At 41.1% G+C, this 18879-nt stretch overlaps 1 protein-coding gene across 2 annotated transcripts in view; it reads right to left on the bottom strand.

The window, feature by feature from the left end:
* Positions 1-18879, bottom strand: part of Aoah (acyloxyacyl hydrolase) — a 152881-nt gene that overhangs the window by 124934 nt on the left and 9068 nt on the right. For both annotated transcript variants that reach the window (XM_070014188.1, XM_070014189.1), the window contains exon 2: positions 8260-8355. In XM_070014188.1, coding sequence (XP_069870289.1) covers positions 8260-8355 — 96 coding nt within the window. The remainder of the gene's footprint in view (positions 1-8259; positions 8356-18879) is intronic.

The following is an 18879-nucleotide window of genomic DNA, read 5'->3' as shown; positions in this document are numbered from 1 at the left end:
AACAAAAAAGCCGGAAGTGGTGCTGTGGCTCAAGTGGTAGAGCACTAGCCTTGAGCTGAAGAGCTGAGGGACAGTGCCCAGGCCCAGAGTTCAGGCCCCATGACCGGACCCAAAAAAAAAAAAGAGACACTGCTGCTTGCTCCATTTTGAGGGCAAATGCTGAGGCAGAATGGCTCTCCATCTTGTTTGTGCAAGCCACTGGCCACCCTCTGTCTGTCACTAGAGGAAGGAGGGGAGAGCACTGTCAGCATCCCATTTCCATGCAAAAGGACAGATCCTTGAGATCCACTCACGAAAAGCATTTTGGAGTGTCTCACAGAGAGGAGATTCTCACAATGTAGTTTTAGTATGGATTTGTCTTAGCACATCCGGGAAAAGTAGGGACAAATAGTAAAAGAGAGAAACATTTCCTGCTCCCATGTAGAAAATGGAAATTAAAGACTCAAAATGGCTGTTCTACCTGTAGCTTTTACACTCTCTGAGCTGGGGACTACATGTGACCATATTGAATATATGTGGTCTTGTGGTCTTGTGGTCTAGCATTAGACAACGGTTCTGGGTAGGTGAGGTGAGTGTTGTTTATTATTCTAAAATATGGAGATCTTTCTGGGCCAACACAGGGACCATAAATGAGTTTTAGGGCTTCCTTTCCCCAGATATGCTTCATTATTCTGTCTCTACCATTCATACAGTTTGCAGCTTTTTACAATTTCAAAGGAGAAATGGTAAATGCAGCTGCAGATTTTTCCATTCAAGTTCTTATTACTTATTATCTAGAAGTAGAAGTGGAGTTTAACTGTCTACCCTCAGCTTACTTTCTGGTTTTAACTTCCTAGTCTAGATTTAATACTATAATCTCCATATCGTCTTACTTATCTATTTTGATTTATATACAATACAAATCAAGGGCTAGATTGATAAATAACTCAGTTGTGCAAATAAAAGATTATCACTGGTGGGGCTGGGAAGGTAGCTCAGTGGTAGAGTGCTTGCCTTGCATGCATGAGGCCCTGGGTTCGATTCTTCAGCACCACATAAGCAGAAAAAGCCAGAAGTGGCGCTGTGGTGCTAGCCTTCAGCTGAAGAGCTGAGGGATAGAATCCAGGCTCTGAGTTCAGGCCACATGACCAGCAAAAAAAAAAAAAAAAAAAAAAAAAAGATTATCACTGGTAAACTTACTAAATTAAGTCAAAGACACAGACATAGGGATGTATCAAATCCTTATCAGAAAAAAACAACAACAGGGCTGTGACCTTACCAAACAAGCTAGATTCAGGAATTACCTCCCCTTCCCCCAAAACATTAAAGAAGAGACATTTAAATACGGCAGCACACACACATCAGGTCTGTCATCAGATCACCGGGGGCATACATCACAGATCTAAAGGTCACCAAGTCCCGCCTCTGGCCCCAGGGTTTCATCTCAGTTTAATCCTCACTCACACTTGACCTTCATCCAGAGCCAGGAAGCTTGGAATCTTCTCCGCTCTGCTCGTTGAACTAGCAGGGCCTTTGCATTCTGCCCTGAACAGCTCCCTGAATGGGTTCTTTATGTCAGTATCTTATCTAAACAGCTGTACAGGCTCTGCATCTGTTATCAGCTCTCTGCCTGGGCCTTTAGCAAGAACTCTTTAAATCCTGAAGCTGCTTTCTTAGCTTCCTGTAACCCATTTACTACCACAAACTGCTATGCGTGATCTGAGAATGGATATTAGTCATTAAGATGAGAATAAAAGAACGTATTTGTTGATTGGTGTGTGACTATCAAGAGCAGTCAATAATATTTGGTCAGTTAACGCCAATGAAAATGTTGTAACTTGTAAATTGCATTGTTATGCAATAAGGTCTGGCACTAGAGAAGCATACAAGAGTATCCACCTATGTTTCTAATACAGTTCATTACATAAATCACGGCTGGTGTGTTATAACATCGTCCAATGAGTGAAGTAAAAATTATGCAATTGCACCCTGCCTGGTCACAAGAGTCATTTCTACAGAGGTGGACTTGGAATAATATGAGGGGGAAAAAGAAAATGTAGCTACTCTGAAATGTGGCAAAGGCGGGTTAAAAAAAGGAACCATGGGCAGTCACCATACATTAAGTGAAATGCGCAATTAAAACCCGGTGCTTTTCGATTTGTAGGTTGTTTTCATGTGGCCCTCTGCTTCCTTGCTGGGAAGAGCTTTTTGAGGTTTATATCTCCACTTTTAAGCAAGAACTTTGTGCTTTCAAAGGCTTGAGATGCAGCTGAAGTTAAAGTCTTTTTATCCAAGAGCTGATGTTATTTGTTGTAGACATTTCAACCTGCTTAGAATGCCTTATCTATCCCAGGTAAACTATGGTTCTACAGTATCTATTAATGAGAGGCTTGAAGCACAGTGAGACCAATTAACCACACAGCTACTTTCCAGACTACTAATATTTCAGTGCCATCTCCTTTGAAATCTCCACGAGGTTTGAGCACTCACATTCCACCGAGCTAAGATTTCTGCACAGGTGACCAGTGGGGTGGAATGGTAGCAACATGTTCAGGGCTGATCCCTAGGTAGAATGATTCCAGGAATCATGTTTCCATGGACAACTCTGAAATTCTTCTAAGATGTGTCCTAATGAAAGCTGAAGGCAGATGCAATGGGGGAAACGGAATGTCAGAAATGCTTTGCACAATTTGAAAAGAAAAACAAAAACAGAAGTATGTCTTTTCCATGCCCAAGAAAGGCTTTGAGGGGATTTAGTGAATGCTCAAGACCATCGCTTACATGCCGGACTATTTAAAAATTAACTGTGTGCTTATGTACATGAATCCAAGTCTACTCTCCATTCTCCAAGCTCATCAGACAGAAGACAATACGGGGTTCAAGTAGGCACTGCAGGCCAGCCAGGTCTGTTAGGAATTTTTAGGAGAAATTTTCAGCTAGGAGACTTACTGCCTCTGTCATCCTACTCAACTCCTGTGGCCACGTTCTCTATGGCATTCCACAATCATTTAAGCAGAATGAGGTAGTCATCCCCTCCTACCTCACCCCTAGATCTGTCAAGGGTAATGATTGCTTCACCTGAAGTCAATCAGAACTGCTTTCTATCTAGAAATGCAACATTAACCAACAAAATAAACTCAAACAAGGAAGTGAGAGAGGAAATGAGAGTGATTGGGAAATATTGTAATTATTATGTGGAAATGTAACAATACAATCCTCCTCTGTACAACTAGTGCAAACTACTAAATATGTTAAAAGAATCAATTTTTAAAAACCTTCTTAATAATAGCCTCCTTAGCCCATTGAAATTATTCTAGTTAAAAATAAAAGGCAATATTGAAGATTCAACTATCAAGGCCAGGCATGGCGGCTCACATCTGTAATCCTAGCTATTTTCGAAGTGGAAATTGAGAAGACAGTGTTCCTAACACGAGTCAGGAGTGGTCTTGTACACTTATAACCCCAGCCCTGGAGAAGTTGAGGTGGGAGAACCATAACTCGAGGTCTGTCTGACTGCATTGTAAGTTTCAGGCCAGCTTGAGCTATATAGCACGACCTCTCAATGCACAAATGGATCAAGAAAATGTGCATAGTGGGATTTGACTCATCCATTTGGAAGAATAATATTACAGCATTTTCAAAGAAATGGGTGGACCTGGAAAAAATTCTGAAGTGAAGTAAGTCAGGCAAAGGATTCATGTTTTCTCTCTCTCATTTATAAAACTGACTACCAGGCTCCTGCCAAGGATGGTGCCCTGCTGAGCTGAAATTACTAGGTTTGGAATAAAAATCGAGCCGGATAGAAATACAGTTAAAAGAAATTCCAGATGGAAGTGGCAGGGGAAAAGAATTAAAAAATCCAAGGAATAGGCTAACATATATTCATACATGCACACATACATAAACACATACACACACACACACACACACACACACACACACACACACATAACAGAAGAAGGAATTCTGGACATTCATTTATTATTATTTTTTTGTCAGTTGTGGGGCTTGAACTATGGGCTTGGGCGCTGTCCCTGCACTCTTCAGCTCAAAGCAAGTGCTCTACCACTTGAGCCACAGTGCTGCTTCCAGTTTTCTAGTGGTTTTTATTGGAGATAAGAGTCTCATGGACTTTCCTGCCAGGGTTGGCTTTGAACTGTGATCCTCAGATCCCAGCCTCCTGGGTAGCTAGGATTACAGGTGTGAGCCACTGGCTCCTGGCTTGCTCTGGACATTTATAAAAACTATTCTGAGCCACCTCTTTCTAAGGGTGTTTGAAAACTAATCTCATAAAAATGAGCAACAAAAATGTATCTAGGTCAACTCCCATGCAAAGTTATTATAAGAAAAAAAGAATAAGAAACAGAATAGCTTCCCTACAGATAGTAAAAGCATGCCAGCAAAGTCAAGCCAAAAAGATGAAAATACAACACTATTTCAGAATGAGCTAAGAGGCATTAATAAAATGATATAAAATCTGGAAGAATAGCAGAACTCAGATTTTTTTTAAAGTAAGACTGGAATAAAAGAACGCAGAGAACAATAAAAATGATCAAAGATAAGCTTAAACTCAAATGAACTCAAGAACAAGTGAAAAGAGTAGAGAATATCTTAAGAAAAAAAAGGTGAAAGGAAGAATAATTTTAAGATTTAAAAAAATGGTGGCTTATGCCTGTCATTCTAGCTACTCAAGAAGCTTAGATCTGCAGATTGTGGTCAAAGATAAAAAATGAAAAGGACCAGCCTGAGCTACATAGTGAGTTGAAGAGCAGTGGGAACTATATAGGGAGAACCTGTCTCAACAAGCAAACAACAACAATAATAACAAAAAACCCACCAAGATTTGGAAACCTAGCACTGTGGTAGAGCATTATGTAGTATGTACAAATTGCCAATAACACACACACACACACACACACACACACACACACACACACACACACAGAAAGAGAGAGAGAGACAGAGAGACAGAGAGACAGAGAATATCTAAAGATTTCATGCTGATACTTCAAATTTAAAACCAGAAGTACAGATTTGCTTTTTTGTCAATTGCTTTTTTTATCTTTATCTCCTTTCTTCTTGGTATACAGAGTCCTACTTACAAGAACAAAGAAATTGATATAATTCAAATATCTCCTATGGGCTATAATTCAATATCTCCTTAGAGGCAGAGTGCTTGCCTAGCATGCATGAAGCCCTGGATTTGATTCCTCAGTACCACATCAACAGAAACTGTCATAAGTGGTATTGTGGCTCAAGTGGTAGAATGCTAGCCTTCAGCACAGAGAGGCTCAGAGACAGAGCCCAGACCCTGTGTTCAAGCCCAGGACCAGCCAAAAAAAAAATCTCCTAATTACTAATCCAATTTTAACTGCTGTCAACAATTATGAGTGTAGCAACAATGGCAGTACCAGAGCTGGTAGTTTAAGACTGACAGCTGTATTATACAGCGCATACCTGGTTCTGTTGATAGTTACATTCTCTCCATTTCCCTGTTCTTTGGAATTGCTGAATGCAAATTGAATTGGATAGATATTATTATTCACCATTACCTAGAACATCCATTTTCTTCCCATCCACATTGTAAATATATGATTAACGTTCATAGCCACACTCCTGTGGAGTTATGTGTAAAGTTCTTCAGCAATGTCTCCAGAGAACACTATTCTCTCAATTCTTGCATGTTGGGAACAGCTGTCTGTGCCCTTTGGATTTGAAAATAGCATTTTTTCCTAGATATAAAAATCCTCGGGTGTAATTTCTTTCCCTGATCATTTTAAATATACTATTTCCAAAAGCCTAATGATAATCACATTTTTCTTTTTCCTTGTAACGCACTTGCTGTATGTGCCTAGATGTTCAAAGACTTATTTTTTCTTTTGCAAAGTTTAGTTATCGATGTAGAAATTGTGTCAGGGTTAATTGTTGTATACTGGAGTTCTTTGGTATGCAATAGGACCTCTTAATATGTGATTTCAAACATGTATTTTTAACTTCTGGAGAGTTTTCCTTTTTAGATATTGCTTTAGTTTTCTTGTGTTTTTTTTTCCTCCTAGGATTTCTACTATCCATATATTAAATCTTTGCTGTGTATGTGTGTCTGTGTGTCTGTGTGTCTATGTGTGTGTGTCTGTGTGCCTGTAGGTGTACTGGGGATTAAATCCAGGTTGTATCCATGAAAGGCAAGTGCTCTACTACTGACCTACATCTTTAAACTAGGAGTCCTTCTGCCTTCCAAGTGCTGGGGTTATAGGCATGCACCATCACACCCAACTTAGACATTTTAGCATAGAATTACATATGAAGATGACCTCCTAATTGTGTGGGGAGACCTTAGAAAGCATGGGTATTTGACATCAAGGAGCATTCCTGAGCACCCAGGCTGTGGTATTGAAATAGCACTTCAGAAACAAGTGCTTCTGGGAGAAATGACTGGTTTCAAGCCCATGGCAAGAAAGCGCTGATAGCCAGCTACTCCAGCTACCCAGGGAGCTGCCCGAGGTCATCCAGGTTCATGTCAAAACCACTCAGGAATGGAATCGAAGGGGCTCTCCCTACCTCAGGTAAGAGTTGTTTGAGCTTCAATAGGAGAATAATCACAATGGACTGAAATCCATCAGATATTCATGAGTTTATGATGGTGCTTTAAAGAGAACTAGCAAGTTACTTTGGGATGACAGTAGAAAACCAATGCATTTTCTTGAAAACAAATAAGTATAAATAATCATTTATCCTGCTTTTTCTACATATTCTATACCACTAGGTTCTATGGGAAAGAAATGTCCTCTAAAATATAAAAAGGGAGGATATAAAGAAGTGGAGGGATTCTATTTCAATGAATAAATGGAAATTATATGATCGATTGGGATATTCCAATTTTATACTTCCTAATAAATCAATGACACCAACATTTGTTAGAATGACATACACATAGGGAGAGACAGACAGACAGACAGGAGACAGAATGAGAGAGAGGCCTTTATGGAGGCTTCTTGATGAAACCAAGCTGTACTATTTATAATCTTGGGAAAGGAATCAAATAAGAGGCAGAAGGGGCCTCAGAAGGGGTGGTAGCTAGAACTTCTGGAAGCTTGCTATCTGTCTGGTCCTTCTTGACCTGGGCTATGATCTTTAAGAGTTTCTAACTTTCAATAAACTGTTAAAAAAAGACAAACATGGTATGTTGTTCTACCTTTGTTTTGTTTTACCAGAAAAGCTTTTGAAAAATAAATCACAGATGCAAGAATATTCCACCCTGTTCCTGGAATCAGACGAGTGATTGGGCAAGTGTAAAATTAGGCAAGAACAATACTAAGTTCATGTCTAGGGAAGCAGTGGGGTATGAGGGGATGAAACTAGGAGTAGGGAAAGCCAGAGGGTTTACCTGCCATGTTTTAATTTGACAAAGGAAAGAATGGATGGATGTTAACATCTTAACTATGATCAGTGTAGAACATCATAAGCTCATGTTTGTCTATGATTCTTTCCTACTCTCTCTTTTTGCATTCAGAACCTTTTATCATGTGAAGGTGTATGTTATTGCATGCCATACATTCCTGAGAATAGCTGGGTGTTACACAATCAAAGACACAGTCATCATTTTTCCAACTATGTCATTTAGCCAAAAAAGTAATATAGACTTTCTTGATGAATTAGTTCTCAAGGAACATTTTGACTCTTATTTTGACTGCTCACATAACAGTATTCTGTATAGGAAATAAGAGTTAATATTTTCTTTCTGCTGAGACTGAAACACAAACATAAAGCTTGTTTGAGCCATTGATTAGTTCTTTGTTTTGCAAGACGGACAAGAGACTTTATTGAGACCTAACTGAAATCAATGGGATGGCCCAGATTACTTTCCCCTTTGGGGTCTGGAGATGAATTGTCTTCTTAGCCTATAGCAATGTCTGTGTTGGTAGGCTGGGAATTTATATACAAGTTAGCATTCAATTGTTGAAAATTATTCATTGTTTTGACTCTGTAGTACTTAAGGCAATGATCACCAAGTGGACGAATCATTATTAATGTGACACATAAAATGACATTTGGCCATTAAACATTTTCTTCCCTAAATGTCAATAGCAATTCTCTACTCTGATGAAGAATTGAGGTCAGGAAAAACTGCCTCGAGTGGACTTTTTTATTTTATTTTATCTGATCCTCACAGGAATATCATCCATAAAAATAACACCACCGTCTCCATGAGTTTGTACTGGGTGTTAGCTCACTCATGATAACTCATAGGTGGGAAGATGGAAGAGGAACAGCAGGACTTACCTGGAAGATAGCCACATAGTCTCTCCATTGAAGCCTGGACAGTGGAGTTGTGAACTTGTGCGAGCTGTTCAATCACAGATACCACCAATACACACCCTGTGTGGAGCAGAAGAGAATGGCTTGTCAGCTGGGCCTCACAGAGCTAGGGAAGGAGGCCCACGGGATGAGAAGGAAAGGGTGTGTGCTTCCGAGACACCAGACTTTCTAGAGCAGAGAGCTTCTCTTTGCTGTCTGCCTGTGCCTGTGCACAGATGCACCACCAAAATAACAGATGTGGTGAGAAGCTTATGGATTGTAGGTCAGAAAGTCTGGGGTAAGCCATGCACTGGTGGCTCATGCCTGTTATCCTAGCTACTCAGAAGGCTGAGATCTAAGGACTGCCCTTTGAAGCCAGCCTGGGTGGGAAAGTTCTTGAGACTCTTCTCTCCAAAAAGCTGGAAGTGAAGGTCTGGCTCAAGTCGTAGACTTCTTATCTTGAGCACAAAACTGGCCCTGAGGTTAGTTCTGAGCCTTAAATTCAAGCTCCAGGACTGAGAGAGAGAGGGGAGGAGGGAAGAGGAAGAAGCTAAGAGAGGGAGAGAGAGAGAGATTGGGAGGGAGGGAAGGAAGGAGGGAGTCTGAGATTGTCAAACTAGGCAAAACTCATCTTGTATTTGTGAGATATGTAACATGGAGGAGGTAAACTGCTCTGGTTTCATTTCCATTTCTTTTCTGATGATGTTTTAAAAATTGTTTATTATTTTGTTATTATTTTATCTTTAAGTAGTTGTACAAAGGGCTTTCACTGCTTAAATGACATAACACAAAGACAGCCATATAGAGAAGCTCAATGGAGTGGTTATCAGTTAACATCCCTTCTCTCCTCCCTCCTGCCTTACTTCTTTTCCAACCTCCCTCCCTCTTCCCCTCCTGCTCCTCCACCACTCCCAGCCCCAGCCTCACGGTCAGTAGATGCATTCATTAGGAGCACGGCCACTTTCCATCCTGTACAAGTTTGTCCCATGAGTAGGACTGAGTCCTGAAGGTGACCTTGGACTCACCCTCCAGGCTTTCAGAACTAGTTTCCTTCTTAAAAAGTAGGTAATAAAAAGTTTCCCATGGGGCTACTGAGATAATTAAATGCAACGATAGAACAACTGTGTTTGCCTTTGCAATCTGATCTATTGTATTATCTCAAACTGCAAAACAGACAGCTTGTACTGATAAGTATCCAGAAGAAAATTTGGGTTAAATTAGGAATATCCTTTCCCCTGCTTCTATATGTGGTATGTGCAGTTCTCAGAGTACCTAAGCTGACATTTTAGGAGTTTCTATCACCTGCTCTGATCTACTGGATTGCTGGGGAGGACCTAGAATCCTTTTACTAAAAGGAAGAGATTGCTTCTACAAGTTCTGTAGCTCGTCAAAGATCAATAAGTGTGTGAAAAGAAATAGATTTCTTCTATTTCTATGAGAGAGGTGGGCACTTAGAGTTTGAAGGAGGCAAAGGCAGAAGTTGCAACATGAAATTAACTAGAAACTACTACAGGAACCTGAGCCATGCATAACCTGTTGCTATGGCAATTACAAATACCTTTAAAGCAGTAGACAACCATTATTACTCCACACCTGGTTGGTGATGTCTTCCATAATTGCAAAGATGAAGCAAATGACAAAAGAACCTAAGTGATTTGGGGGACACGGGAGCATTTAGGAGGTGCCCTTAATAGCAACATGAAATGAATACAGACTCCATGCTGTGTTCTTGTTGGAGCACAAGGCAGTAGTGGGTTATCAATCTGCTAGACCTCCCTGTGGTGCCCAGTGTTTGACACAATGGATCATTGGAGGGATGCAAAATGACAATGATAACTCTCCACAAAGAACCTCAGATTGTACAAATCCCTTGTTTTGTTTTCACCGCCCCCTCCACAAGCTCTGGTTTTCAGTATGCTGTTCCCAGCCCTCCCCCCCCACCCCCCGCTGTCTTGGGGCTTGTTGATCCTGAACAACTCAATTCTTAGTCAAGCATCACCAGCCAGAGGAAACCCCAACTTCCAATTCCAATCAGAATCTCCATATCTCCAACTTCCTGATTCTATGTATGGTCATCCCTCTGTATCTGTGTGTGGGGGTCATTCCAGCCCACATAGACCCCCAAATCTACAGCTGCTCAAGTCCCTTGTATAGAACAGTGTGGTGTTCTGCGTATAGATAACCTATGCCCATCATCCCTGATACTTTAAATCATCTCCAGATTATAATATTTAGTACGATGGCCATTTGTAACATTTAATCAAACTGTATTGATTGTGGGATGATGAAAAAGACATTCTTTGCATGTTCAACGAAGACAATTTTCTTTGAAATATTTTAGATCTAAGATTGGGAGAATCTACAGTTATGGAGCCTGAGGGGAAGTTAGGGCTGACTATAGTCATTGCCTGCCACGTGTTAAACACAGCACTGGCTTCTCCCTCAGACATGGCTGTCCTGTGGGGCAAAGCTAGAGACTCTTCCCTTCAGCCCAGGTCTACAATCACGCCTGGAACTAGAACATGGATGAGAAAATGCTTCCAGGTTACATTCATTGTTTGTACCTCTTTCTAGAGACATTTGCAAATAAAATCTATGCAGGGCTATGCATGTAGCTACAGAACATAGAGATGCTTCTTTTCTTTGTCTTGGGGGCAAAAACTGCATAGAGATTGAGCCAATATTAGCAGAATTTTCCAATATTGACTTTAACAGAGAAAAAGCATGTGTTCAACCAATGGTTATAGGAAATTCATGCTGGGCAAGAACACATGCTGAGGCCTGACAGCCCCTAGATAAACAGAACATGTCACAGGGGCTTGCAATATGCTACCCCAAATCACACAAACTTGATGGGACTTGTCAGTCAATTGTTGGGTGCCATGTGGCTTTGCTGACACTGAGACAGAGCAGGTAAGAAAGTGAGAGGATAGACACTCCCAGAAGAGCAAGACTTGGTGGTGAGAACGGCATATTTCTCTATAGTTTTCACAATTTAATTATAGGAGCAAGCTCTCTCTCTCTCTCTCTCTCTCTCTCTCTCTCTCTCTCTCTCTCTCTCTCTCTCTCTCTCTCTCTCTCTCTCTCTCTCTCTCTCTCTCCTAAAATAATAATGTCTTTCAATTAACAGCAAAAACCAGATGAGATGTGAGACTCAGAAAGCCACAGCTAGTTGAATGAAGCAGAAATACTGGACACACAGGAATGCTGGCTGGGATTCGACATTAAATTAAGGACGGTCCATTCCAGAGACCCTTTCCTGAAGAGTCTCGTGTCTTCTTTCTCTGAAGATTCAACTTTAGTCCATAATTGTTCTTGTTTCAATGCCTAATTTAGAGAGATAACTACAAGAACAGGACTAGTTGAGACAAATTTGCTTTTCTTTTGAGTTCTACTCAGAGAATTCCCACTAAAGGCTCTGAGCACTGTTGGCTAAAATTGGGAAGCCCACAAAGTAGAGAAAAGCTGGAAAGAAAAAAGAAAGAGAGAAAGAAAGAAAGAGAGAGAGAGAAAGAAAGCAAGAGAGAGAGTGTGTGGGAAGGAGGAAGGAAGGAAGGGAGAAAAAGAAAGAAAAGGAGAAAGGGAGGAAAAAAGGAAAAGAGGGAGAGGTAAGGGAGGGAGAGGAAGGAAGAAAGAGAGAAAAAGAAATCCAGACAGATAAGAAAGAGGAAGAAAGGAAGGTAAAGAAGGAAGGAAGAAAGAAAAAGAGAGAGGGGCTGGGAAGGTGGCTCAGTGGTAGAGCATTTGCCTTGCATGCATGAGGCCCTGGGTTCGATTCCTCAGCACCACATAAGCAAAAAGAAAAAAGCCGGAAGTGGCGCTGTGGCTCAAGTGGTAGAGTGCTAGCCTTGAACTGAAGAGCTGAGGGACAGTGCCCAGGCCCAGAGTTCAGGCCCCACGACCAGACCCCCCCCAAAGAAAGAAAGAAAGAAAGAAAGAAAGAAAGAAAGAAAGAAAGAAAGAAAGAAAGAAAGAAAGAAAGAAAGAAAGAAAGAAAGAAAGAAAGAAGAATCAAAGACCTTGGAGTCAAAGCAGACCTCTGAAAACATACAGGATGGAATAGGAGAAATCCTAGGTCTCCTTGGCACTGGCTGGAATTTTCTTAATAGAGACCCAGGAGCACAACAAATCAAAGAAAAGTTGGGCAAATGCGATTGCATGAAGCTGCAGAACTTCTGCATGGCAAAGGACATAGCTAGCAAGATCAATAGAAAGCCCACGGATTAGAAGACCTTCACTAGCCATACAATGGACAAGGGTCTCATATCTAAAGTATACCTGGAACTCAAAAAATTAAATCCCCCAGCAACAAATCCTCAAAGAAACAACTTCCCAACAAATAAGTGGGCTATAAAATTAAAGAGAAACTTCTCTAAAGAGGAAAGAAGGATGGCCAATAGACACATGAAGAAATGCTCAACCTCCCTAGCCATAAAAGAAATGCAAATCAAAACAACATTGAGATACCACCTCACTCCAGTTAGAATGGCTATAATCAAGAATTCTAATAACAACAGATGCTGGAGGGGATGTGGACAGAAGGGAACCTTACTGCATTGTTGGTGAGACGGTAAACTTGTTCAACCACTTTGGAAAGTAGTATGGAGGTTCCTCAAAAGACTCCACATAGAGCTCCCCTATGACCCAGCAATCCCACTTTTGGGCATTTACCCAAATGATCACAAACAAGACCACACTAAAGCTACCAGCACAACTATGTTTATTGCAGCATTATTTACCATAGCTAAGATATGGAACCAACCCCGATGTCCCTCAGTAGATGAATGGATCAAGAAAATGTGGTATATATATACAATGGAATTCTATGCCTCCATCAGAATGACAGTGGTCCATTTGTTAGGAAATGGAAAGACTTGGAAAAAATTATATTAAGTGAAGTAAGCCAGACCCAAAGAAACATAGGTCCCATGGTTTCCCTTATTTGCAATAACTAGTATATTTCTGAGACAAGCAGAAAAGGTCAGATAAATTGATGTTAGGTGAAATGAACCCCAGGATAAGTATTCAAATGTTTTTTTTTTCTTTCTTGCGATTGTTTCTAACATATTTATAAGATGATTTCTTTGTTGCTTTGTATGCCCCTCCCCCACAGTATAACCCCTGCTTTCATAGTATTTGATGTTGGTATAATTCATGGAGGGGAAGAGAAAAAACAAATCATTTAAATAGGGATACAGGTGGACCCACTACAACAATGAGATGTACAAGTCGTTATGTCGAAAAAACGAACTATACAACTTTGGCTGGGTGGTAGGGTGGGGTAGGGGGGTGGGGGAGTAAGGAGGGAGGATGGGAAGGGATGGGAAGGGGAAACAAAGGAGGAGGCAACAATGCTTGATAAGAAATGTACTCATTACCTTGCCCATGTAATTGTAACTCCTCTGTATGGTATTTTCACAATAAAAAAAAGAAAGAAAGAAGGAAAGACAGACAGAAGGAAGGAAGAAGAAAGAAAAGAAAACCTGGCGAGGACAGGGCAAGATAGTGAATGGGAAATGGGGAAGGAGTAGAAGAGGGGAAGGGAGAAGAGAGAAAAAAAATCAGCTACTCAGTACTTAGTTCTAATGGTACTCAGCTACCTCTGATGACCACGTGAATCTGCCTAGTAAAGAGTTTGTTAGATTCAGAAGAAACCTGTCAAAAACTCAGATAATGGACACTGAAACAGTGAACACCCAGGTTGAGCTCAGCTTTGGTTTGGGAACCATCTCTCCCCACCACTACTGGGCTCAACTCTCCTTCCAGCTGGATTGTTAATTTATCATCTGCTGCCAAGTGTGTCTTTGATTGTTTTGCAGCAAGAATGGGGGATATGGACTTTTCTACAGTTTCTAATAAAAGGTTTCAATGCATTAACAAGCTAACAAATGTTTTTCTTGGGAGAGACACACAGGCTGAGTAATTCCTCCCATTGCAGATTATTCTCTGACTGCTGATAAAAGTCCTGGGTGTGCCACAGTGAGTTTGTCTCTGCTGCTGTGCATTTAGGAGGTGAGGATGGGGAGGAATTGTTGTGTGCTTTGCTCCCAGGCCAGCATTTGAATTCTCACATATGGACACATTCCTTTACACCTGTCACCACAAGACAATAAAGATAACACAGATACACACACACACACACACACACACACACACACACACACACACACACACACACACACCTATTCGTGTCAGAATACATAGGACTGACCACCTTCCTGCCCCTAGGATTTTCTCCTGGCCACGTACTTCAGGTAGCCTGCCCACCATGCCACAGAATCCTTCTGAAATGAAATCAAGATCTTGGGCCAAACTATGACCATCCTATCTGTGCTAGCTGGAAATACAAGCTGCCTCCTGATGCACTCAACAGAACTCTCCAAGGGACTGCGCGTCACCACATGCATGCCATAGCAAAGCCCTACACGCTCCTGTCAGAGCCGATATCAGCACAAGGTCCTTCTGGACCTTGTGTGGGGCACAAACAGCTCACTGCATGGCTAGATTGTGTGCTGCTTTTCAGAGTGGCTCTACACATATCTTCTTATTCAGACTCTCCAGCAGTTCATGAAGGCTGGGATTCATGCTCTCCTTTCAGAGGCCAGGCAGAGACTCAGCAGGATTCACTGTCAAACCAAGCTTATGGAGCCAATGAGCAAGAAGGCTGGGACTTAAGGCACTGTATTTGGTGAAAACCAAAGGAAATAAGAAAGGCATGTCTATGATGGCCTAAATGTTTCCATTTCCATGAGGTAGGAGTTACTAGCTAGGAAGCCCAATGAGTGTCCCAAGCATGGGTCAGAACACACCTTCCCCTTTTCCTTCTGCCTGCATCTTCTGCTCAGATTCTAAGTATGGACATGGTGAAGCCAAGGCAAGAGAGGGAAAGAGAACAGAAGGGAAGAAGAGAAATCTAAGAGTAGACTATAATTTGGGAGTCACAGAGCCTAGGGCTCAAATCATGCTTCTATTACTAATGAGCTGTTACTTTGGTGTATTTGGAGATAGCTAATCTCCCTGAACCCATTTTGACACCCTCTGAATGGACTAACAATGTCTAATTATGTAGTGCATTAACAAATGTCAACAAGAGGGCCAGGTGCCAGTTGCTCATGCCTGTAATCCTTGCCACTCTGGAGGATGAGATCTGAGGAGGGAGGTTCAAAGCTAGCCTGGAAAAGAAAGTCTATAAAGAAGGCAAATGCCATTGGGGTGGCAAAGCCTCTGGAGAGCTGGGTCCTGATCGCTCCCTGCACATTTTACTGGACAAAGCAAGTCATAAGAACACATTTGAAGGGTGAAGAAATAGGCACCAGTCTTCCTTAAAAGTATTTCCTTAGAAGTCTTCCTTGAGTGTGTGTGTGTGTGTGTGTGTGTGTGTGTGTGTGTGTGTGTGTGTGTGTGTGTGTGTGTGTGTGTGTGTGTGTGTGTACTGGAGCTTGAAATCAGGCCCCTAATGGCATTTGCCTTCTTCAGTGTCCTGGCCTTGGGCCTGAGCTAGGAAACAGTGGCATCTGGCCCAGCAACCTGCCACCTACTAGACACATAAATGAGGCCGTCCTAGGCCATGTGTTCCCACGGTTCCATTGTCTACCGGCTGGGTTCAGCCACAGCTATGGGGCCTAGCTGAAGATGAGCTGGAGAGTCATGAATCACCTGGCTGTACCCAGCCTGAGTCTTAAGCTAATAATTGCTGTAGAAGCCGGAGTGTTTGTAACCCAGTGTTGCAGGGCTTCAGCAACAGAGCACATAGCACATGGCCCATGATTTCCTGATACTAGACGGCCCACCTGCTGAGGCTCTGCAAGGGAGACATTCTCCAGGAATACTGTCCAGAGCCAAAGCTCAAAACCTCGTCTTTGAAAATCCTGTGGTGATTGCAACCTGTTTCTCTTTTTCTAGGGCTGAATTTTCTCTTTCAGCAGATAGCAAGGACTTTCATTTTATTGGAGCGGATTTGCTTCTGAGGCCCACCTTCATCACCACATGTGATTGTGTTTTTAATGAGAAAATGCACAGTGAGCTTCAAACTGCCAACTTTGCCAAGAACATTGGTGATAAGGGCAGTACCATATTTGACAGTTACTTGTAGAAAGGTGGACAGAGGGCACTGAAGGGCAAGCGGAAGACAAGAAAAGCAGGGAGAAGAAATTAGCAGGTTGTATTAAGAGACACAGGATGGGATGGCTAGCTTAGAAATATATTAAAAAATAAGCCAGGCTGGGCTCCAGTGGCTCATGCCTGTAATCCTCCTTACCCAGGAGTCTAAAATCTAAAGATTGCAGTTGGAAGCCAGGCTGGACAGGAAAGTCCGTGAGACTCTTACCTCCAATTAAGCACCAAAAACGCTACAAGTGGAGCTGTGGTTCAAGTGATAGAACACCAACCTTGGGCAAAAAAGCTCAGAGACAGTACCTAGGTCCTGAGTTAAAGCCACAGGACCAGCACACACACACACACACACACACACACACACACACACACAAACACACACACACACACACACACACACACACACACACTACACACACAAATTAATTATAGAGAAATGAGAATAGCAATGCCAGAAGCTATTTATGCTATGATTTACTCAACAAATATGTTGCTATGCGGTGTTCTCAGATGACTGAGAATACAAAGAACAGAAGTCACAAAAAATAATAGGGAAGATAGGAGCCCAGATAGACCAGTCTAGCAATTTGCACTGTGACCTGTGACCTATGACCTGTTCACATTTCTGGAGCAGAGAGGTAGAAATTGACTTGGCCTGGGACAAAACCCAGGAGCGTGTTTTGCTCTGTATTCTCTAAGGGACATTTGAAACCTATACATCTTCCTGTCACAGTAAACAATAAAATTACTAATGGATATCAATGTAATTAGTTGTGAAGTACATAATTTGGGGGCAGATTATAAATACTACACTAGAACTTTTCTACATTGTATGCATATCTAAAGGAATCAAAGTACTAGGGTAGTTTAAACTTCACTCTCATTCACTTAAAAAATATGACCAAGCTCTTCTTTTAATCTTACATGGATTATTCCTCACTTTGAATACTATTTCCAGGAAAAGTTGATTTCCTTAAATCCTTCCGCTGTATTATTTTATCCCAGTATAAAATGTATCTTTATAATTAAAAGCATTTTCTTCAACACATGGTTATATTTAACAACACTAAAAACATGTCAAAATTTTAAATTTAATTATTATTTTTATTGTTTTGTCAGTCATGGGGCTTCAACTCGGGACTTGGGAGCTGTCTCTGAGCTTTTTTACTCAAGGCTAGTACACTACCACTTTGAGTCACAGCTCCATTTCCAGTTTTTTGGGGGGTTATTTGGATATAAGAGTCTCATAGACTTTCCTGACCAGGCTGGCTTTGAACCACGATCCTTAGATCTGTCTTCTGAGGAGCTAGGATTACTGGTGTGAGCCACAAGCTCCTGGCTTTAAAATTTAAATTTTATTATTATTATTATTATTATTATTATTATTATATTATTGTCAGTTGTGGGGCTGGAACTCTGTACCTGGGTGCTGTCCCTCAGCTCTTCAGTTTAAGGCTAGCACTCTACCACTTGAGCTACCTTCCCAGCCCATAAACTTTTAATTTTTTTATAACTAAGATACTATTAAATTTTTGTCTGGATAGTAAAACTAGCATATATATAGACAACATATATTGTCAGTTTAATAGGCAATTATTAAAGAGTAAAAGTAAACTTTATTGGGCTGGGAAGGTGGCTCAGTGGTAGAGTGCTTGCTTTGGATGCATGAGGCCCTGGGTTCGATTCCCCAGCACCACATAAGCAAAAAAAAAAAAAAGCCAGAAGTGGCGCTGTGGCTCAAGTGGTAGAGCACTAGCCTTGAGCTGAAAGCTGAGGGACAGTGCCCAGGCCCAGAGTTCAGGCCCCACAACCAGACCCCCCCCCAAAAAAAAGTAAACTTTATTACAACTAAACCTTTTATTGTACCTAACATTAGAATTTACTCACTCCTGTAGAGACAAGATTCAGCTTTTCTTTGTTCCTATTTTCCATTTTTAAGCACATGAGTGTTTATTTAAACAAGTAGATAGGATCAGAAGTGTTTTCAACATAACAATGCCACTCAGTTCTTCATACTCCTCTAAGCAAAACATAGATCTATCATTGAAACCCATATTACATAACCTGACAACTTTCTTAAGTCCCTTCCAATTTTGTTGAAATCATAGAAATAAAATTCTGATGGGTTGAAAAGTACACATCACCAACCAATGGAGGCTTTAATTTTCTCAATTTTTGGTCAACATACCCCTTTATTTATGAATGTTCATTTTTAAATTGTACCTATTATCATTTCACTTTGATATTGCTAAACATACCAAGAAGAATTTAAGAAAGCCAAATACTGTTATTTCCCATTCGATTTTAACAGAATGCCTTTTTTGTGGTGCTAGGGATGGAGGCCAGTGCAGCCCACCATAAAATGCTTCTTCGATTTGTGTGCATGTGTCATGCTTATGTTTGTCAAACACTGGAGCTGCAGATTGAGTTCATATAAGGCGTAAAAAATGTCCTCCACATAAACCTTATCATTATTGAAATTAAACGTATTTT

The sequence above is a fragment of the Dipodomys merriami genome, unplaced genomic scaffold (genome assembly GCF_024711535.1).
Source record: "Dipodomys merriami isolate MVZ:Mamm:240054 unplaced genomic scaffold, mDipMer1.0.p SCAF_94, whole genome shotgun sequence".
Taxonomy (NCBI): Eukaryota; Metazoa; Chordata; class Mammalia; order Rodentia; family Heteromyidae; genus Dipodomys; species Dipodomys merriami.
This window is presented reverse-complemented; position numbering and strand designations above follow the sequence as displayed.